Source organism: Aristolochia californica, unplaced genomic scaffold, assembly GCF_029961685.1.
Source record: "Aristolochia californica isolate CCGP_79_NKW_82.1479 unplaced genomic scaffold, dmAriCali1.0.hap1 SCAF_1, whole genome shotgun sequence".
Classification (NCBI taxonomy): domain Eukaryota; kingdom Viridiplantae; phylum Streptophyta; class Magnoliopsida; order Piperales; family Aristolochiaceae; genus Aristolochia; species Aristolochia californica.
In genome coordinates this window covers 52,374,771-52,397,094 of record NW_027181770.1, presented here as the reverse complement: position 1 = coordinate 52,397,094, position 22,324 = coordinate 52,374,771, and the positions used below count along the sequence as shown (strand labels likewise).

The 22,324-nt window shown below is 38.5% G+C and overlaps 2 protein-coding genes across 5 annotated transcripts in view; one reads left to right on the top strand and one right to left on the bottom strand.

Moving 5' to 3' along the window:
• Window positions 1–12,165: 12,165 nt before the first annotated feature.
• Window positions 12,166–15,424, top strand: LOC137950575 (phenylalanine ammonia-lyase-like). Its single transcript, XM_068797129.1, has 2 exons — window positions 12,166–12,688; window positions 13,487–15,424. The coding sequence occupies exons 1-2, from the start codon at window positions 12,276–12,278 to the stop codon at window positions 15,234–15,236; spliced, it is 2,163 nt and encodes a 720-aa protein (XP_068653230.1). The 5' UTR covers window positions 12,166–12,275; the 3' UTR covers window positions 15,237–15,424.
• Window positions 15,425–20,508: 5,084 nt separating this feature from the next.
• LOC137950547 (helicase protein MOM1-like) overlaps window positions 20,509–22,324 on the bottom strand; it is a 76,531-nt gene continuing 74,715 nt past the window's right edge. For all 4 annotated transcript variants that reach the window (XM_068797083.1, XM_068797093.1, XM_068797101.1 and 1 more), the window contains one exon: window positions 20,509–21,369. In XM_068797083.1, coding sequence (XP_068653184.1) covers window positions 20,741–21,369 — 629 coding nt within the window. In that variant the 3' untranslated portion in view covers window positions 20,509–20,740. The remainder of the gene's footprint in view (window positions 21,370–22,324) is intronic.

The window sequence follows — 22,324 nt, the reverse complement described above, 5'->3', positions numbered from 1 at the left end:
TCTCCTTTTTGTCTCTCTGTGATTTTATGCTTCTCCTGCAACCAAAGTTGGTCGTTACACGATGGCTCCAACAATTTATCTCAGCCATCGATACAACATATAAAATGTGAAAGAAGAAACTAATAATTGGGTATAATAAGTATGAGCTAACTCAGAAAAAGAACCCATTCCACAGCAGAAAGCTCCTTAAATCTTCCCGCCTGCAATAGATAAGAAGCTTTCTCAATAAGCCCTCCTCAACAGATGCCACTTTCGTCTCCTCTATCGATCCACCTTTCCTCCGGTCACCCCCACCAACCAAATCCCAAATTCAGACACCATAATAGGCTCCGAATTCAGCCAGCCAGTCCAAAGGAAAAAAACTTCAAACGGGTAGGAATCTACTTTCAAAGTTTGCTCGATCAAGCGATTGTCGACAACCAGTTTATGTGAAATAGTGGCTGCTCATGTTAAAAAAAGAAAATTGTACTTGTGGTCTCATATATATATTGAAACAGTAGGAATATTTATTAACATCCGATAATTACGTTCATTAATTAATCAGTGACCACAACACGATATCGCAAAGATAGGCTTTGTTAGTTTAACAGTCTGGGATTTGTCTAAGAACACAAAATAAATAAAATTTGATTTTTTACTATTTTTCTTTCATTGTTACTTTTGGATTTTATTGTGCTGTCTTAGAAAACAAAAGGGCAAGGAGAAAACCGAAGAGACAGAAAGGGAATGCTGCCAAAATGGCCATGGTTGGCATCGATGAACTGCGGGTAAGGGGATCGATGAACTGGATTTCTTTCTCTTTCGACTCAGACAATCCCTTCTTCTGTACTTTTTGTTTTCTGTTCGTTTTTAAAGCTTTGAAAAAGATGAAAGATAGGACGCATTGCACCTTACAAGGACGACAAATCCAAGGACGACATTTAATAGTTGGCCACTTTCAAAGTTTGCTTTATCAAGCGATTGTCCACAATCAGTTTCTGTGAAATAGTGTCAAAAAAGAAATTTTGTTTTTTTACAAGATTTGCCTTTAATTGTTTCTTTTCCATGCCTTGATGATCAATTTGATCGGGATCATGCCTTGGATGATCAATTTGATCGGAATCTTGATTTTTCTTCTCTCTTGGTTAGAACAAAAGTTTTCCTAAGTTAGCTAGTCATTTTAGGATGGGCCTTGGGCCGAATTTCACATGGTATCAAAACAGGTACCCTTATGTGGGCCTCCACCCAAATTATCCACATGTAGAACTACAAAAAATGGCCTACACGTGAGAGGGAGTGCAAATGAATAGTTTCTACATGGTTTAGTGAGTACAAAGATCTTGAATTTATTAGTTAAGAAATAGACTTCCTAAATTGGCTCATGGTTTAGTGACCCAACTTTACAACGTGCATGCATGCCTCCCTCCTTTCCCCGTGTGCAAAAAAAAAAAAATGGGAGCAGCATCCCAGTCATCGACAGCATTGTACAGCATACTCCAACAACATCGTGTGGTTAGTTCCAATGGGTTCGTGTGGTGCTATCCTGTGGCATCATGCAACGTTTTTCACTGGTCTTGGGCGGGGTTGCCCAGTCGCGGTAGCATGGAGCAAAGAGGAGAAGAGGAAGAGAAGAAGAGAAGGGGGGATCACCTCGAACAAGCTACCATAGGCGAGGGTGGGGGAAAAATTGAAGCACGGACACCGAAGAGAGAAAAGGAATGAGAACAAGAAGAAGGGGGAAAAGAAATATAAGAAAAAAATAAAAAAGAGAACAAGAAGAAGGGGGAAAGGAAAAAAATAAAGAGAAAACTATTAATGGCAAAAACTAAAAAATAAAAAAATAAAAAATGGAAAAATAAAAAGTGAAAATTAGGAAATGAAAAAAGAAAAAGGAAATAATAAAAATGAAAAATAATTAAAAATAAAAAATTAAAATAAGGAACAAATGAAAAAAAAAGCAAAAGAAAAGATATGGAACAAATGGAGAATAAAAAAAGAATATATAAACTAAAAAACAGGAAAAAATAAAAAAAGTGGGAAGCAAAGAAAAATATTAAAAATATGAATAAAGAAAGGCAAGGAAAAAACAAAATGAAAAACAAAAAAGGATGGAAGAATAACAAAAGAAAGAATAAGAAAAGGGGGAAAAGGGAAAAAATAAGAAAAGACAAGAGAAAAGGATGAAAACTGGGAAGAAAGAAAAAGCAAAAATAAGGATCCATTGTTCAATTAGTTAATGGATTGATTGCTAATTAATTAACCAGTATTTGTTATGATCAAACATTATATCATCTTGGTTACTCGCATGGACTCCATTAATCCTACTAAACCAATTAATTGAATCAATTAATTAGTTGTATAATTAAAATATGTTCAATTAATTAGTTAATTAAGTAATTATTACTTGTTTTATTAAATAAATATTTATTTATTAAATTAAATAGGTTAATTGGCTGTCAATTAACACAATTAATTGGGTAATAAATTATTTTCTTACCTAATTATTAATTATTAAATTAGTTAATATATTAATTACTAATTAATTAACAGGTATTAGCTGCAATCAAGTAGTATATCATTCTGGTTGTTCGCACTAAGTCTATTAATCCTACTACGAAAATTAATTGAATAAATACATTAATTATATAATTAGATTGTGTTCAATTAACTAGTTAGTTAATTAATTATTATTTGTTTGATTAAATAATTGATTAGTAGTTAAATTAAATACGTTAATAGGCCGGTTAATTTGCACAAATGATTGGCTAATAAATTATTTTATTACCTAATTAATTAATATATTAATCACTTATTAATTAACTAGTAGTAGTTACAATCAAATAGTATGTCATTTTTGTTGTTCGCATCAATTCCATTAATCCTACTAAGTAAATTAATTAAATAAATTATTTAGTTAATTATATAATTAGAATGTGTACAAATAATTAGTTAATTAAGTAATTACTAATTTTCAATTAAATAACTGATCAGTTATTACATTAAATAGGCTAATTGGTCAGTTAATTATCACAAATGATTGGGTAAGTAATTATTTGTTACCTAATTAATTGTTATTCAATTAGGTAATGCATTGATGCTATTATTCAACTAGTATTAGTTGGGATCAAATTGTTTTTGTTTTTTTTGTTCATGTGGACTCCACTAATCCTAATAAGAAAATTAATAAATTTAAGTTAATTATATATTTAAAATAATATCAATTATTTAGTTAATTAATTAATTACTAATTGTTCTGTTACGATATGTTAAAATGTATATTAAATATAATTTATGTTCATAATTGTTGTATAATTTGGATTATGTACATAGGGTTATTTGATTAGGCTTAATGGGATGGGTGGTATTGTATTGGGCCCATGGGCCATTTTGTAACAGAAAAACCTAAAGCTTAAATACCTAATGAGAGGGGGAAAATCTCCAACGGAAACATTTTTATTCTTCGTTCATCTGCTTCGTCTTCACCGTGAAACCAAAGAGCTCAACGCTCTCTCATGTTGGTGTTTGGACTGTTCCATCAGTCCCGTGAGTTTCGTTGGATCGTTAGTTCCCGTCAGATCCTTGATTTGTCATGGTATCAGAGCTAGATTCGTCTGAAGATTAACCGTCTGAAGCATCTTTGTCCGAAGACCTACGCTGTCTGACGAGTTTATTTTAGGCATTGATTTCAGGGGTTGTCGAAAATTTTTGTCAGGCGGTTCCGTTGCCGAAAAAGCTACAGGGGTTCCATTGCTAGGAAGAGGGTTTTCGCCAACAAAGAGTCCTCACCGGAAGGGGAAACGAAAGGGGTGTTTTTCGGGGGTTGTCGGAAAATATTGTCCGAGCTTGGGAAAGCTGTCGGAAATGCTCCACCGACGGTTCCATTGTCGGGAAAGCTCCATCGGCGATTTCGCTGCCGGAGAAGACAAGAAGGGGGTTCTTGCCGAAAAACTCGCCAGAAGGGGTAACAAAGATACGAGTTTTTTTTAAGCCGCGCGTTCGATTAATTATTTGGCATAAGGTCGTTCTGTAATTTGAGAAACTTTGGGGGCCGATTTGCAATTTCTAAAGGTTTTGGGGGCCAATCTGGAATTTCTGTTCAGTGCTTCCACTGCAAGGCTTATGGTCACTTTGTTCGGGACTGCCCCAAGAGGTCGGTTATGTTCTGTAGCTACTGTAAGAAGTCGGGTCATCACATCGTTGTTTGCCCTACATGACCTGAAAGGAGGAAGCTTACAGCTTATCATGCATCCACCGGTACTTCTAGTTCTGTCGCATTGCCGCCTACCGTTTCAATCCCTATCATTCTTGTTCCACCAGCACCTGCCAGTTCAACCAACCTCACTCCTGAAATGGTCCAACAGATGATCATTTCTGCCTTTTCTACTTTTGGTATCTCAGGTAAACATAACCTTTCTACTCAACCATGGTATTTTGATTTTGGTGCCTCTAACCACATGACCAACAATATGGTATCTCTTTCGAATGTCAAAAAGTATGATGGCAACCTGCACATCAACACTACTGATGGCAACACTCTGTCTATCAGTGCTGTTGGTGATCTCTCTCCATCTTTAGCTAATGTTTTGTGTCTACTGACCTCTCGACAAACCTTTTGTCTGTTAGTCAATTGGTTAATAAAAACTATAATGTTCAATTTTCTCGCTTTGGCTGTGTTGTACAGGATCAAGCGTCAGGGAAGGTGATTGCAAAGGGGCCTAAAGTGGGCAGGCTATTTCTACTTAAAGTCTTTCTATCCACTGTTATTCCACGTTCTCCTGTAATTTCTTTTGCTTGTAATGTTGTTGGATTTGGCACTAAGTTGTGGCATAGACGTCTAGGCCACCCAAACTCAGTTGTACTTCATACATTATTTAAATCGTGTTTATTAGGCAATCAAGATTGTACTTCTCGTGATACGTATTTTGACTGTTCATAGTGTAAACTTGGCAAAAAGTAAAACTCTATCATTTCCGCATCATACCTCCCACTACTTTGACCTTATTCATAGTGATGTTTGGGGAATTGCACCTGTTGTCTCGCACACACAAAAAAGTACTTTGTCACCTTTATCGATGACTTTAGTTGATTTACTTGGGTCTACTTCTTACGGGATAAGTTTGAAGTTTTTGTCATTTTTAAGAGGTTTTTTGCACTCATTGAAACACAGTTTTTCGCTCACCTTAAAGTACTCCGTTCTGACTCAGGAGGCGCGTACATGTCGGCAGAATTCCAAGAATTTCTTCAAAGCAAAGACATTATCTCTCAACGTTTTTGTCCCTCGACACCCCAACAAAATGGTGTTGCTGAGCGTAAAAATCGTCACCTTCTTGATATGGTCCACACCCTTCTCATTGAATCATCAGTTCCTCCTAGGTTTTGATGTGAAGCTCTCTCTACCTCTGTCCATTTAATCAGCCGCCTGTCCTCGCCTGTCTTGCATCATGTCTCTCCCTTTGTTAAATTATTAGGCTATTCTCCGTCCTACATAGATCTTCGGACGTTCGGTTGTGTTTGTTTCGTGCATTTACCTAATCGTGAACGACATAAACTTATAGCTCAATCCGTTATGTGTGCATTTCTTGGGTATGCCGGTTCTCAAAAGGGCTATGTTTGTTATGATCCTCAGGCGTGTCGAGTCCATGTTTCTCGGAATGTGGTCTTCTTTGAAAACCAATATTTATTTCCATCTCAAATTACACTACCGTCTACCTCTTTGTCTAGTTTGTCGAGCTTTGATGAGCCTCAACCCACTGCCTCGCTGCCCTCCTCATCCCGACCTAGCACTTGCTATTGATCCTCCCTCTGCTCTTGCTCCCCTCAATCTTCGCAGATCCACACGTAGTTCTTACCCCCCTGACTGGTATGGTTTTCCCTCCCTTGTACCTCTGGTAGCTACTTTGTCTTCTGTACAAAGCCCGCCTTGTGGCCTTGGGGAATAGGCAGGAATATGGGATTGATTATGAGGAAACTTTTGCCCTAGTTGCCAAGATGACCATAGTCCGTACTATCTTAGCCATTGCAGCCTCTCAATCTTGGCCATTGCATCAGATGGATGTGAAGAATGCCTTTCTCAATGGTGATCTGCAGGAAGACGTTTATATGAAGCTTCCCTCGGGTATGTCTACATCCTCTCCTGATCATGTCTGCAAGTTACGACGTCCTTTGTATGGACTTAAACAAGCCCCTCGGGCTTGGTTTGAGAAATTTTGCAGCACACTTATCCTCCACTGGTTTACCTAGAGTCAGTATGATTCATCTCTCTTTTATCATAACTTTGTTGCGGGCATGGTCATTCTCTTGGTTTATGTGGATAACATCATTATTACCGACACTGACTCTAAACTGATTACCAAGCTTCAGAAGGTGTTGCATGTCACTTTTCATATGAAGGAACTTGGACACCTCACATACTTCTTAAGGTTGGAGGTACATCACACACCCAAAGGTATTTTCTTAAACCAACATAAGTATATTCAAGATTTTATCACACTCGCTAGGTTGGAGGACACATCTTCGGTGGCTACCCCTATGGAGGTCAATGTCAAATATCGGAAAGATGAAGGGACTCTCCTTGATGATCCGACTATCTATCAACGACTGGTCGGGAGTCTCATATACTTGACTACTACTCGCCCGGACATTTCCTATGTTGTTCATAAGGTCAGTCAGTTTATGACATCTCTTCAACACCTTCATCTTGCGACAGTTTAGCGCATCATCCGCTATCTGCGCGGCTCCCCTGCTCATGACTTATTCTTTCCTACCGGCTCCGCACTACATCTAGTTGCCTACAGTGATGCTGATTGGGTAGGGTGCCCCGATACCCGTTGTTCTACTATAGGTTGGTGTATGTTTTTAGGCGATGCACTGATTTCTTGGAAATGTAAGAAACAAGACCGGGTGTCCAAGTCATCTACCGAGGCCGAGTATCGTGCTATGTCTACTGCATGTTTTGAAGTTATTTGGCTCCGCGGTCTTCTTGCTGAGCCCCAGTTTCCTCAACCCTCATCGGGTAATATCTCTTCCGTACATTTCTTCGGATCTTCAAGTGGCCGATGTTTTCACCAAAGCATTGTCTCAATCCCGACATAATTTTTTGGTTGGCAAATTGTTGCTGGTTGACTCACCATTATCAATTTGAGGGGGGATGTTACGATATGTTAAAATGTATATTAAATGTAATTTATGTTTATAATTGTTGTATAATTTGGGTTATGTACATAGGGTTATTTTATTAGGCTTAATGTGATGGGTGGTATTGTATTGGGCCCATGGGCCATTTTGTAACAGGAAAACCTAAAGCTTAAATACCTAATGAAAGGGGGAAAATCCCCAACAGATACATTTTTATTCGTCGTTCGTCTGCTTCGTCTTCGCCGTGAACCCAGAGAGCTCAACGCTCTCTCTTGTTGGTGTTTGAACTGTTCTGTCAGTCCCGTGAGTTTCATTGGATCGTTAGTTCCCGTCAGATCCTTGATTTGTCATCGTTCAATTAAATCATTTATTAGTTATTATATTAAATAGGTTAACTGGCCAGTTAATTTGCACAAATGATCGAGAAAGTAATTATTTAATTATTTAATTCATTAATTACTAAATAGTTAACTAGTATTAGCTGCGAGCAAATACAATGTGTTGTTCGCATCAATCCTACAAAATAAATTAATCGAATAACTTAATTAGTTAATTATATAATTAGAATGTGTTCAATTATTAGTTTTAGGAAATTACTATTTATTCAATTAAATGATTGATTAGTTATTTCATTAAATAGGTTAAAATGCAGGTTAATTAGCACAAATGATCGGGTAGATAATTATTTATATACCTAATTAGTAATTGTTCAATTAGTTAATGCATTAATTACTAATTAATTAACTAGTATTAGTTGTTGTATATTACATTAAATGGTTTATTTGGTTTCTTAATACAAGAGTTTGTTAATTACTATTAAGTTACATAGTTAGTCTTTATTAAGTTTATTGAGTAATTATCCAATTAATATTTCCATTAAATTGTAGTTTTTTTATTTAAATAAAGGTTCATGCACATGTAATGAGATTTTCATTTGTTCTATATTCATCCTAATGAGATTATGACAATTATGATAATATAGTGGCAATTTTTAAAAGGAAGATTGGAAAGGAAGAAGAAAGAAAATGAATAGATGTTTAAAGGGAGACTTTAAAAAACTTTACCCACCAAAATTAAGAAATTTACTGGAAGAAGGAAACCTTTTCCAACAAATTTTTTAATTTTCCTGAGAGAAATATAAATTAATAATCTTTACCAAATTTGTTCTCCTCTAGAGGAATTCAAGCCAACAATTTAGTAGAATGAATTTAGTTTTTTTGACATGTAAGAAAAAGAAGGAGCAATTTGACTTGAAACAGACATTGATCAAGCATCTTGGCTTCACCAAAGCTGGCAATAGATAAATTTTACTTAATCTCACTCTCTCGTCTACATTAAGGAAAATAAATTTTAATTGAAAGAGGATGTTTTCCTAATTAAACTATAAGGGGGGTATTTTTATCCTAGTCGACCTGGCTCAGTCACGGGTCAACCGTTTGGGTTGGAAAACCATGCCCAAGACCCTTAGCTTTCTCTACAAGCTAGTGTAGGGTTTGTAAAACTTAATTCGGTCACCAACACGAAAAGGTGACTAGGTATGATTGAACTTGGGTCAACTAATTTTAACAGCTGGTTGATTTGATATTGATGTCATCAAATATCATTTAAAAATCAAGAGAGAGATTGAGATAAAGGAAAATCGCTGCTCCAGAAGTCATGGCGCACCATTACTGAAGCAGAAGGTGAGTTAATTATCTGCGTCTGAAAATTCGAAAAAAGGGTCATAAACTTATTTGTATTGGCGGAGAAATGCCCACATCAGTTGTCTGCCAGGAATTGAAATCCATGGCCAGTCCAGCAAGCACCAGCAGCGCAGGGTTGCAGAGAAATAAATGGGTGACATGAGTGAATGGTGGCAGCCCACTCACATGGGATCGGGTCCCGGCAATTCTTCTTCACTGGAGTGAAAACTGAATCTGTCACCGAAAAGGATATTAATTCTCTCTTTGCTTCTTCTGGAACTTCGAGTAGGTTCAGTTGGGACAAGGGGAAAAGCTACAAATACGCTTTAACAAATTAATTATTAACCTCCTCAAGTAGAAACAACAACACTTGCCTGCAGATGAAAGACAGGTTCGTTATTCCCACCCCATTGATGCATAAGATTTGTTCTTGCTTCCAGTCCTTCGTCAGTTTCCTTGTCGATCTTCTTCCTTCAATGATCATTTCAAAAGAACTTGGTTATAAATAGGAAAAAACCCAGTAGGAAATTGGGATTCGTAGATGGTGCCGGCGGCTTGCCCCGTTTTTTCACTTGCAGGTATGTCACCGAGCGAGCAAATGAAGAACGCCCTAGAAAACCCAATATAGATGAATCCCAATCAAGGACCCGCCATAACCATCTGAAAGAACCCTCTGAGACTTTCTCCAGAAGTATATTCCTCTCCAGAACTTGGACCAAGACAAGAAGCAGAAAAAGACACGTCTTCTTCCACCTAAACCCAGGTTGGTAGAAGAAGAGGACATGACATAAAATAAAATAATTTCAGGTGAGTAGGTCTACGTTCATGCGTTCTTGCAGATGGGTTGGTGCAGAGAAACTGTAACCTTCAACAAGTCTCATCTCCGCCGGGAGTAGCCGCCTACCAGCCTCCTCTCTTTTCCATTTGCCCTTATCATCTCATCTAAGAAACGGGGTTCATTCCAGGAAAAAACAAACCTCTCTGGAGCATTTTACCATACATCTATCAAGCTCTCCAATTTAAGACGTTCCTTTGAATGGTGGGGGTTGGTGAAGTCCTGCCAACGACCTTTTAAAGTGATTTTCTAATGATCTAATAAACTCGACCTCTTCGGATTTCCGTGTCCTCCACCAACCCCAACTTGCTCAGTCAAGAACAAACAGGGAAAGATTTTAATATCTAATCCTAGTTAGATTAATGCTATGGTGAGACATTACCTTGGAGGCTTCGCGAAAGTAGTAGGAGATCATTGGTTGGAGAATAATGCAGCATGCCTCAACTTGCATGTATCATGGGAATAGCAACCAAGAATTAAGATGCCTTACAATTATAACTGAGTTAACCCACTACAACGACAGGTTGAATCACATTGGACCTAGCTGGGGTCCAATTTTGTTGTTGGGAAGTCAATAAGTTTGAATTTTTAAAGTCAAAGGTTGATCTTCAAATCCATGGAGATTGATACAAGTCAATAAGACATCCAATTTTATACTATGAGGTTAGAGAAAATAAAATTTAATTAATTCAAAGATTTCAACAACATGAGAGACAAAGGATTTATTAATTATAATATTGTTCTTGTTATTATTTTTGTTCTTATTTAAATGCATGAAATGAATAAAAAAATTGGAAATGATTTTGGCGATATTTTTACATGCACAAAGGAAATTTAGAAGAAATAATTTTTCATGATCATTTTGTGTTTATATAAGTGATACGAAATGGTTGAATTTGAGTTTTATTTATGTTATGAAATATATTAAAATATTTAAAAAATAAATTCCCTCTCATTGAATTGTACGAACTAATTAGAAAGTTTATCAGGGTCCAAGATTTTTTAGTAGACGGTTACCCTTTTTCTCGATATATATCAATTACACTTTGGATAGACTAGACTTTTTTTTTTTTGACAATTCCTAGAATTTGTCTGCCGTGGCTAGAGGTAATGTATCTTGGCTTCCGTTTTCAGGTTTATTAGAGTTGGGTTTGAAAAATCATTCACGAGTTTGGACCCACTAACCTCTCACTTATTAAAATCTGTTTTCAAATACAAAAGAAATTATTCAATTATCCCCCTAATAATCCAAGCTTTTCATAAATGTAGTTGACCACATTTTGGCTGGAGTGGTTTAACCAAGCCATGAGCGCGATAAATTTAGGCTTTTGGTACTCAACTGAATGTAATTTAAGAACAGAATATGGCGAGTAGTAAGAAATAAAAGACACTGAACCAAATTGAATGCGTCAATGTCTTTTGAGACCGGAAGCAGAAACGGCTTAATATCTTGACAATTGAGATGATCCAGTGTCAGGACAGAAACTATTCCCCATAACGATAAAGGGCCAAAGGCCAAAGAAAGAAAATGAATGTGAATTCATTTGTCCGATCTTTCTGGACAAAAACAAGGGCAGTCAAAGCCAGAACTGTAATGTGAACTGGATCATCTTCTCCAGATAACTTATATGAACCCACACGGGGAACGTAGCCAAAAAAGTGGAAAGAGGGGGAGTTTCATTGTTTCAAATTCTGACCGGTTCGATAGAGGGAAATCGTGAAAAGTGAGAAGAATTTGGCTACAGAGACTGACGACCGATGCCGACTCCATTTTTCAACGCCTCCACCGATCGTGGGGTTGGTGAGGATTTCCAGTTTGGACTTTCGCCGTGTCTATACAGAGAAAACTCATAAAAGAGATTCATTTCGCCCCATGCAGAGTGCAGTGGGTGAGAAAAGTTAGATAACGAAAAACCAGCAAAACGAAATGAGGAGATAGGGAAGAAGCCACGTTTTGTCTGTATTAATTGTGGGAGGCATTATTAAGTAAAAAAAGGGAAAAAAGGTTTTAATGTCGTGAATCAGACCTGAACGCGCAAGGGGGGCAGCCGAGCAGGAAAAGGTCTTCCTAATTGTCTTGTATGAAAAGACACAAATGCCCTTTATTTATTGGTGGGTTCTACCTCCTAACATTAAATGAGAGGGCTTTAAATGTCTTTTCGTCCGGATTGGGTGATCCCAGTTATTTATGAATTCCGCTTTTAGCCCCTGACTCTGGCATTCAGTTTTTTTTTCCATGTAATTAGCTAGGAGAAAATTGTAAAACGCTATCCAACTTGTTGCTATGACGTGGCCGCCCACCTCCACCAACTCTTCCCCACCTTTGACGAGTAAAAACGCCGCGTCTAGACCTCATGCGTCTGTCGTGTACGCCGACGAAGACACGTGTCAAATGATCTGCCGTTCATGTACATGAAGATCGGACGGCGGGATGCTCCTTTCAACTAACCCGTCGCACTGTGGGAGTAGGTGAGGCTTCTATTTAAGGAGCGAAAGAACGGAAGATCAACTCCAGGAAGTTAAATCATAATTTGTTCTGACATTTCCTCTCTCGCCTCTCCATCTCCCGGCCGTTCGTAGTTCTCTCTTGTAGACACTACCTTCTTCGACCTCTAGCTAATTCTCAACAGAGTACGTCGTCTGAGATGGACACCGCGCAAGCTATCAACCATGTCTACGAGAACGGCAACGGCAACGGCAACGGCAGGGTCGAGAGCTTGTGCTTGAAAGAGGACCCACTGCACTGGGGAAAGGCCGCCGAGTCTCTAAAAGGAAGCCATCTCGACCAAGTTAAACAGATGGTGGAGGAGTTCCGGAACCCGTTGGTTAAGCTGGGAGGTTCCACCTTGACCATCTCCCAGGTGGCGGCGGTGGCCTACGACTCCGCCGTGAAGGTGGAGCTCTCCGAGTCGTCGAGGGATGGTGTAAAGGCCAGCAGCGACTGGGTTATGGACAGCATGAGCAAAGGCACAGACAGCTATGGAGTCACAACCGGATTCGGTGCAACTTCACACAGGAGAACCAAACAGGGGGGAGCGCTTCAGAAGGAGCTCATACGGTAATACCCCTTTCATCCAAATTTAGTCATCACCATTAGTAAAAACTTAAAACTTAATCAGTTGTTAGGTGATTTGTAGTTGGAGCTCACAAAACTCTTGGGAAGGAGAGTAGTGGTTTTTGGTGATTGTGGCACTTAATCACTCCAATTACAAGTATAAATTTTTAATGAATTAAATCTTCTTTACTTCCCTAGACAGCATTAATATTGGAAATTAGTTTAGTAGAACAACTTTCCACCAACTTGAGAATAGTACTGTTGAAATGCAGATCAGTCACACCTACCTTCTTCGTAGTTCTAGTTCTTAGTTCTTAGATCTTACGTACGTGCACTCCACGTAAGGTAAAAAATCCCGAGACTAAGATGAAGTAACTTTGCAGCAAAATCTTAATTACCGTATATTAATGACTATAAGGCCACGAAGAAAACGAGTTCTGACGGTGACTTGTGATTACGGCCATGCAAATATTAAGTTTTTCCTCTACTGGGTAGCTACTTTCGTGTCTTCTCCTTGAAGAAAGATTAAAAAAGTCCTGTCAGCTTGCAGGGGCATTCATGGGTGCCTTCTTGTAGATTGATTAATTAGATAAGTCAAAAAAGGTCAACTCGGGCGTCAAGCCGACAGCTGGAAAATTCTTCTTGGTCAAAATTGTAAACTGTTCTAAGTGGAAAATTTATTGAGTAATCAAACGCCCAATTAATGATGGAAGCAGCTGTTATCAGTACTGTACTGCATATAAAGATGGGGATTAATTATGATGAATGATCCGATTTGCAATGATGTTTTTTTTATTACAGATTCCTTAATGCCGGCGTATTCGGACCGGGGCCAGAATCCGGCTTCACATTGCCGCCTGCTGCAACTCGGGCGGCCATGCTTGTTAGAATCAACACACTACTCCAAGGCTACTCGGGCATCCGATTCGAGATCATGGAAGCTATTGCCAGCCTTCTCAATCATCAGATTACTCCTTGCCTGCCACTCAGGGGCACAATTACGGCTTCGGGCGATCTGGTCCCTTTGTCATATATCGCCGGAATTCTCACCGGCCGACCCAACTCCAAGGCAGTTACCGCCGATGGCAAGCACGTCGCTGCCGCTGAGGCTTTCCGGCTGGCTGGCCTTCATAATGGGTTCTTCGAGTTGCAACCAAAGGAAGGTCTTGCGCTCGTCAACGGAACCGCCGTGGGGTCCGGCCTGGCGTCCATGGTGTTGTTCGAGGCGAACCTTCTGGCAGTGCTCTCCGAAGTCTTCTCTGCGATTTTCTGTGAGGTGATGATTGGAAAGCCGGAGTTCACCGACCATTTGACCCACAAGTTGAAGCACCACCCCGGTCAGATTGAGGCGGCGGCGATCATGGAATACATTTTGGATGGAAGCTCCTACATGAAAATGGCTCAGAAGATCCACGAGATGGACCCTCTGCAGAAGCCGAAGCAAGATCGCTATGCACTCCGTACTTCTCCCCAGTGGTTGGGTCCCCTGATCGAGGTGATCCGAACCTCGACAAAATCGATCGAGCGGGAGATTAACTCTGTCAACGACAACCCCTTGATTGATGTGTCCAGGAACAAGGCCATTCATGGAGGCAATTTCCAAGGAACCCCAATAGGTGTATCCATGGACAACACGAGATTGGCTATTGGTTCCATTGGCAAGCTCATGTTCGCCCAATTCTCCGAGCTAGTCAATGACTTCTACAATAATGGGTTACCGTCCAACCTTTCAGGCGGACGGAATCCAAGCTTAGACTACGGATTCAAGGGGGCGGAGATTGCCATGGCTTCCTACTGCTCAGAGCTCCAATTTCTGGCTAATCCAGTCACTAACCACGTACAGAGCGCTGAGCAGCACAATCAAGACGTCAACTCCTTGGGTTTGATCTCGTCAAGGAAGACGGCCGAGGCGGTAGAGATACTGAAGATCATGTCCGCAACGTATTTGGTTGCTCTTTGCCAAGCAATCGATTTGAGGCACTTGGAGGAGAACATGAAGGTCACAGTGAAGAACACGGTGAGTCAGGTGGCTAAGAGGGTTCTCACGATTGGCACCAATGGAGAGCTCCATCCGTCGAGGTTCTCCGAGAAGGACCTGATGAAGGTGGTGGACCGCGAAGACGTTTTCACCTATATCGATGACCCTTGCAGCTCCACCTACCCTCTGATGGAAAAACTGCGGAGCGTTCTCGTCGAGCACGCTCTACAGAATGGTGAGAAAGAGAAGGAAGCAAACACTTCGATTTTCCAAAAGATCAGTGCGTTCGAAGCAGAGCTCACGACCCAGTTGCCCAAGGAAGTCGAGAATGCGAGGGCGGAATTCGAGAACGGAAGTTCGGCAAGCCCGAACAGGATCAAGGAGTGCAGATCCTACCCACTGTACAGGTTTGTAAGGGAAGAGCTGAAGACAGGGTTTTTAACCGGCGAGAAGATCCGATCACCCGGAGAGGAGTTTGATAAGGTGTTCACAGCTATAACTAAGTTGAAGATTATCGATCCTCTCCTCGACTGCCTAGAAGGCTGGAACGGAGCACCTCTGCCAATCTGTTAGTATCTTCCAATCTGTCTTTGTTCTTTGTTTCGTGTCTTCCAATTTCAGGGGTAGGAATTGCCAAAAAGAAACGGTTTGTATCGAGATTGAATAAGGGAATTCGTTTTTTTTTTTTTTTTTTTTTCCCACATCTGTTTTGATATGTAATTGCCAGGAGAAGTTCAACATGTATATATGAACTTTTTCAACTTCTGTGTCTTTATGAAATTTTCTTTCTTGAAGAGCTGATCCAGTTCCCAACAAAAACCCAACGACAGACGAAGACGGATAGTAACTTCGTGCAGTGAATTCATGTCAAAGGGTTTGAACGGATTAAACTCTTGAATCGTCACTCTTTGCAGTCTTTATTTGTATGAAGTCTGTAAAAGAAACAAAAACGGTGGTGGTCTATGGCATCCTTCTTTGGCCCTTAAACCTAATCCAATCCTCTCTGTTTTTTTTTATCTAAACATGGAATTCTTAATGAAAGCACTGTGTTGACGGGGATTGGGTCACATGAAAGGGATCCCAGTGAGAGAAGTTTTTCATCAATTTAAACATATCTTCCTCAATGTTCATGGTTGCCTCACTCTCTACTACCTCTGTATATTTGATTGGCTCCAAGTTTATTCCAACATATGTCCGATCACTATGACTCCCCTCCTCCATCAGAGCTCAGTTTCTGACTCTCTTTCCTCCACCTCATCATCTAAAGGCCTAACCGGAAGTAGTATTCACCTCATCAAGAGGATGATTTGCAGAAGTTCTATGGATCAGAGGGTTATGTACAGGTTTGAAAATAGGAACTTTATGACCAGATCTAAGGAGGAAGACCAACCATCAAGTCTAGAGTTAACTCTGAGTTCGCTGAGTTTTGATTCAAATTCCACCCGTGAGATTATGTTCTTGACCCACCCTGCCTGGAAAAGACTCTACATCTACCAGAGCAAAATGTAAATTGTGCAGCAGCATCAAGTCCAGTCGACCATGCCTAGAGTTGAATTGACACCTGAGAGCAAAATGGATTAAATTATGTAGCATTATTGAGTCAACTCAACCCATCTAGCAAACACAAGTTGTGCAAAAGCCTCGAGTTGACTCAAGTACCTTACCTAGAGTCAACTCGAACACCTTATTGGAATCGATCTAGTAGTCAAAACGATAAAAATGGTCTCGTCTTGAACTTTCAGAAATCTTAAAGTTGTAAGAGAGGCAATAATCAAGACATAGGCAATAGGACAAGAGGTAATGGTTGTGGTGTTTGAAACACTAGTCAAGGTGATAATTGTCGATCAAGGAACACAATGTTAATTTATATGCATATATTGTACAACAAGATCTCATTTTATTCATGTCTCCCATAAGGTTTTCTTCACACAACTAGAGATTCATACCTTTAAAACTCTAATTTTTTTTGTTTTATCTTATTACTTGCCCAAAATCAGTTTTTTTTTTTTTGGCTTGTAAAAATTTTAAAACTTCCCTAAATTTTTGTCTTGAAAATCTTAATGGCTTGCTAAAAAACCTACGAAAGTTCTCTTTATGATTAGAAGTTGAGTGCTTGATTGGTTCTTTGTTTTTTTTTTTTTGGCTCATGAACAGAACTTGTGATATTGAGGATGTTGAAATTTTTTAGAAAAATAAATTCATAGTCTAAACAAGTATAAAGAAAAATGCAATGCTAAAAAAAATGAGATTGCAAAGCTCAAGAGTGAGTTTGTTGTATTGAGGCAGCAAATTAAAGCCATGTGGCTAATGCTTCAATGCTAAGTGGTGTGATTGATAAACTCTCTTGTGATATGCTATCTTTTAAAAATGTTGAATTCTAGGAATTAATCCATGGATAACTTGGTTTGAGAAGAAGAAAGAAGGAAGAGGAGAAGAGAATGTGAGAAAGAGAAGGTCAGAGCACGAGTTGAGGAAAGAAACTTTAGGGGTTAAAAGAGAGCACGTGAATGAGCTCCTCCCCCCTCTTTCTTATTTATATAGGTTGGGCATGGATGCCTTAATACATAACAATAAAAAAAATACTTAAACTAATTATTAGTTACAACTTATGTCATTCACTCTCATAATTACATAGAATACCACTCAATCTACTTCAACACTCCCCCTCAAGTTAGGGAGAAAGCATCGAATATTTTCAGCTTGGAGTAGATATCTATGAGTGACTTTATAGCAATAGCCTTCGTGAAGATGTTTGCCAATTGATTCTTTGAAGGGATATATGTTAAATTGTGGAGCTTGATCAATGCCCTACGTTGAGTTGGTACACGAATCTCCTAACAAATATCAAAAATATTTTGTACATTGTCAAGAGTAGAATATAACTCAAAACATGTGTCTTAGATTGCTTGAGCTATCTCTAGGTGTACCATATTGTTTGCCACATGTTCCTCCATACTATTAATTAACCGGTTAATAACTAGTGTGTCTTCCCTCAACCACTTACGGTAAGAGGGATAATCCACATGCATAGGTGGCTTAGTTATATGCTCGATAAGGTCTTTAGTAATCAGAAAGTGTTTCACACATTGGGACCAAGACAAGTAATTACTCAAGCATTTAAGTGGAATTATAATAATCCTCAATGGATCACTTTTTTTTGAAATCAACATATGTAGAGGAAGAGGAAGTATTTGATAATTCAAACATTATGACTTACATATTAAACTTTTTTTTTTTAGAAAACAACATCTTTAGGTTAACTTGGGAGGAAAAAGGACAAGACTTTATTAAAACTAACAAATATTTAAACTATGGAAAGTAAAACTATGTAATGTCAAGTAATCAAATTTAGCAAGTAACAAGCAAAAAACCAACCTACACAAGCATGACCCCCTTTTTCAGTTTTTTGTTGTGTTGTTGTTTGAGATTTTAAGCCAGAATTCTAATCACTCAATAACCAATGGAGATTAAAAAAGAAAAAAAAATGAACTAGGTGTTGGTAAGAAAGCAATAAAAACATACTACAACTAGTGATTACTTTCCAAAATTATTTTTCAAGCCTTAACTCAAGGTTTTAACAACTTAATTGAGCAATCACACCTTCAACAAACCAAAACTTAAGAGAGCTTCAAGAGGAATTTTATAATTCCTCGGGAGGAATTTTTGGTATAAAAATTAAATTAAAAAACAAGGAATGAAGGAAACTCATGAGCATGACAAAAAAGGTGATTTCAGCCATTCAATATGAAGAAAAAAATGAATTTTGAGGGAGATAATTAGGTTTGAGTAAAAACAACCTTGTGACTATAAAAAATATGAATTGAATCGCTCATAATGTGAAACTTATTTGATTAAGGAGAGAACTTGTTGAATTGATTTAAGCCTTTTGCTCCTCATCAAAATTAGTCGAACCCTTTGTTGCTTGAAAGCTGAATTGAGTTTCTTTTCCCCTAAATTTTCATAAATTGATCATGTTGAAAAACAGGTGTGGAAGAGTCTTTCATGACTGTCACAGTAAGAAGCCTCACAAAGCTTGAATTAATATGATGGAGTTTAATAAGTCTCATGGAAGGAGGTCTCATAGAAGAGTCTCAACTAAAGGTTTTTTAGTTATGTTAGTCTTCTATTTATGTCCAGTTATTCAATTGTTCTAGGACTTATTTTTTAGTGTTTAACTTTGGGTGTAACTGGGATAATGGTACTTTAATTGTAGTTGGATTCTACTTATTTTCTCTATTAGAGGATCATTGTACTCAAATTACATCAAGTTAGTAAAAATTTTCTCTTTTCCATAAATTCAACAAACTTCACTTGAAACTCTAGAATTCCAACCCTGATACCATGTTGAATTCTACGGTATAATCCATGGATAACTTAGTTTTGAGAAGAAGAAGAAAGAAGGAAGAAGAGAATAGAAGAAGAGAAGGAGAAGGCAAGAGCATGAGTTTAGGAGATAAACTGTGAATGAGCTCTTCCCCCTCACTTTCTTATTTATATAGGTGGAGCATGGTTGCCCTAATATATAAGAATAAAAAGAATATTTAAAATAATCACTAATTATAGTTTATGTCATTCACTCTCATAATTGCATAGAATACCACTCAAACTACTTCAACACTCCCCCTCAAGTTGGAGAGAAAATATCAAATATTTCCAGCTTGGAGCAAGTATTCGTAAGTGACTTTGTAGCAATAGCCTTCGTGAAAATGTCCGCTAATTGATTTTTTGAAGGGATATATTGCATAGATATTATTCCAAGTTGAAGTTTTTCTTGTATGAAATAATAGTCTATCTCAATGTACTTGGTTCTCTCTTGAAAAGCTGGATTGGTCGCAATATGGATAGTTGCTTGATTGTCATAGTAAAACTGTATAGGGTTGGTTATCCAGAACCCAAGCTCAATCAAGAATGATTTTAACCATAACAATTTACTTATTGTAAGTGCTATAGGTTGATATTCCAATTCCACACTCAATCTAGCCGCTACATTTTATTTTTTTCTTCTCCAAGTGACTAAATTGCCGCCAATAATTGTGCACTAACCAGAGGTGGATTTTTTTGTCATCAAGGGATCTAGCCCAGTCAGCATCAACAAAACCTGTAATTTCTGTATGACCATGATATTTATATAATAACCTTTGACCTGGATGATTTTTTCCAACACTTCTCAATGTAATTGTTGTGGTTGATGTTCAGCCACTTGTATTCAAGATGGCCCAATCATCTTCTTCTGGTATGTCACATCTGGAGGATAAGTTGTATCAGACCTGGACAACTTTTGAGTAAGACTCAGGAAGAGCGGAGGGATGTACACCGTCAGACTCAGAAGTTTAAGCATGACTCTTTTGTGAGGATCAAAACGGTTTGCTCCAAGCAATTTGTAGATCCCTTTATAACACCAAAATGAAGGCGTAGGGGACATAATGGTGATATATTTAATGAACCATGACAACCCAATTTACCATGATGATTGAAGCTAGTATAAATAATTGAGAGGTAAAGTGGCAAATCAATTTATCAATGTAACTCGTTTTCCATCGTATTTCCGTGTTTTGTTTCATTTCCCATTTCCTATTCTAGTGACTATGCTTTAGTCATAACAACATACTATTGCGCATAGACAAGGATAATGTCCCTAACTGCTAACATTTATTCCAAGTACGGTGTGATTCAGGACATGTTTACAAGTTTCGAATGTTTAATATTTATTCGTGGCGCGAGCATTTTGACCATACATTATAACGGAAGTGATTTCAATCTGGAGAGCAAGACCACACAGCTTGCTGCTCACTTTTTTCTGCACTATTTTTCAGCTCAATTCCATTCCTTCGCAGCAAATCCTATCACTTTTCATTTTTAAATTTTGAATATCCCCATCACCATAAAAAGGGGATGTAATTCGCTGTACAACTGGCAAATGAGAGAAGTAAATTTAGAACAAAGCAGAGATTCCCCGCGAACCAATTTTTCATAGGTAAATAGCCCAGCCTGAAAATAAGAAACAGAAAGCAGAACAAAACAAACATATATGCATCATAATTTTTTACAGCCACAAGCTCAAGTGTTACCTGATCAGGTCAGTCGTCATCAGATAAGCAGACGAGATTGCCTGCTGCAGTAGCATCATTAGCATCAGCTACTGCAGGAGAGGACCTTCGATCTTGTGATAGCTCAGGTGCATCCAAAGTAGCACCAGCATTTGGTGCAAGCGGTGGTGGGAAGACGAGGTTCAATCTGATGCGGCTGTCAATATCCTTGAGAAGCTCAAGGGCAGAATTACAGTTAGGTTGAAACATCACTGGGTTGTCAGCTAAATGCATCACAGCAGGTCCTGATGACGGATAAGAGGTAGGTGATTGAGAAGAACAGGCCGACGTGGGAGGTACATTAGCAGAGGATTGTTGATTTGGTATCACACTTGACAAAGGCAAGTGACCCTGTATTGGAGAAGGAAAGGTGGCAGACCTATGTGGATGGAGGTGTGGAGGTGGGGCCCGTACTTCTGCACTACCTTGCGGAAATGCATGAGGGACTACAGAAGGGTATTGGGTTGACACTGGATTGCCTGAGAAAAGTGCAGATGTGGGCCGAACTTGGAATGGTGGGGCTGACCCTGGTACCCTTGGGGGCATTTGAGCAGTTTGAGACACAAGAGGCTGTGAAAATGGCCGGGGGTACTGCTGCACAGAAGCAGAAGACAATGTTCCTGTAACAGGAAGGCCAACAAACACATGAATAATAATCCACATTCACTTGCAATAAGAAATGCAGATCCGCAATTATTTAATAATCGAAATTCAATCCACCAGGAGAAAATAGAAACAGTCCGTGCTTTAGAATAAAGTTAATAGGTTGCATGAGGACAGCAACATTGACTTTGAAAAAATCACTTACGCACAAAGCATATTGCCTACCAAAACAGATCATAACATTAACCTACTTTTCAGAAAAAAATCAATAAGACATCTACAACCCAAAAAAAAAAAACACTTGCTTACTGAAAAAATAGGAGCATTAATGAGGAGAAATAATAAAGGTGAACCATTAGGGACTATACAAAATGGAGTCTGACATAAGCACAATCTAATTTAAATCTCATTCCTTTTCATTTTTTGAAGTATTAGATATTTCATGAAGAGCGGAGTCTTTTTTTTACTAAGCCAAACGGCAAACAAGCAATTGCAGTCTTTTAGAATATATATTATATTGAATAAGAGGGCAATCACATTGTTCGAGTCTAAATTTGTTTCTCAACCAGAATTTTATTCTCTTCAACCATCCTTTTTCTAGTCTTTTTCTCAGGTTCCTATTTCCACTGATTTTTCCATGTTATCAAGGTATCATAGTGTTGATCTTGAGAAGGAGAAAGAAAAGGAAAAGAGGAACAAAAAGAAAAAGAAGATGAGGAAAAGAAGATATGGAGGGTTTCCAAGTTCTCCTATTTTTCTGGTTGTTTCTTATTTCTACTCTGTTTCCATTTTTTTGTTTTGTTTTGAACAAGTGAATGATGAATTTTATTGCAAAAGAATGAGAAAAATACAAATAGAGAGAGAGAGAGAGAGAGAGAGAGAGAGGGAGGAAGATCCCAAGCCTCGAGGTGGAAGGGGATAACAATTCCTGACTATTACATGACTCCTAGAAACACCTTCTTTGGTCAGACT

Coding starts and splice junctions, on each gene's coding strand:
- LOC137950575 (XM_068797129.1), top strand. CDS start 12,276: ATGGACACCGCGCAAGCTATCAACCATGTCTACGAGAACGGCAACGGC. Junction 12,689..13,486: donor CTTCAGAAGGAGCTCATACG/GTAATACCCCTT, acceptor TTTTTATTACAG/ATTCCTTAATGCCGGCGTAT.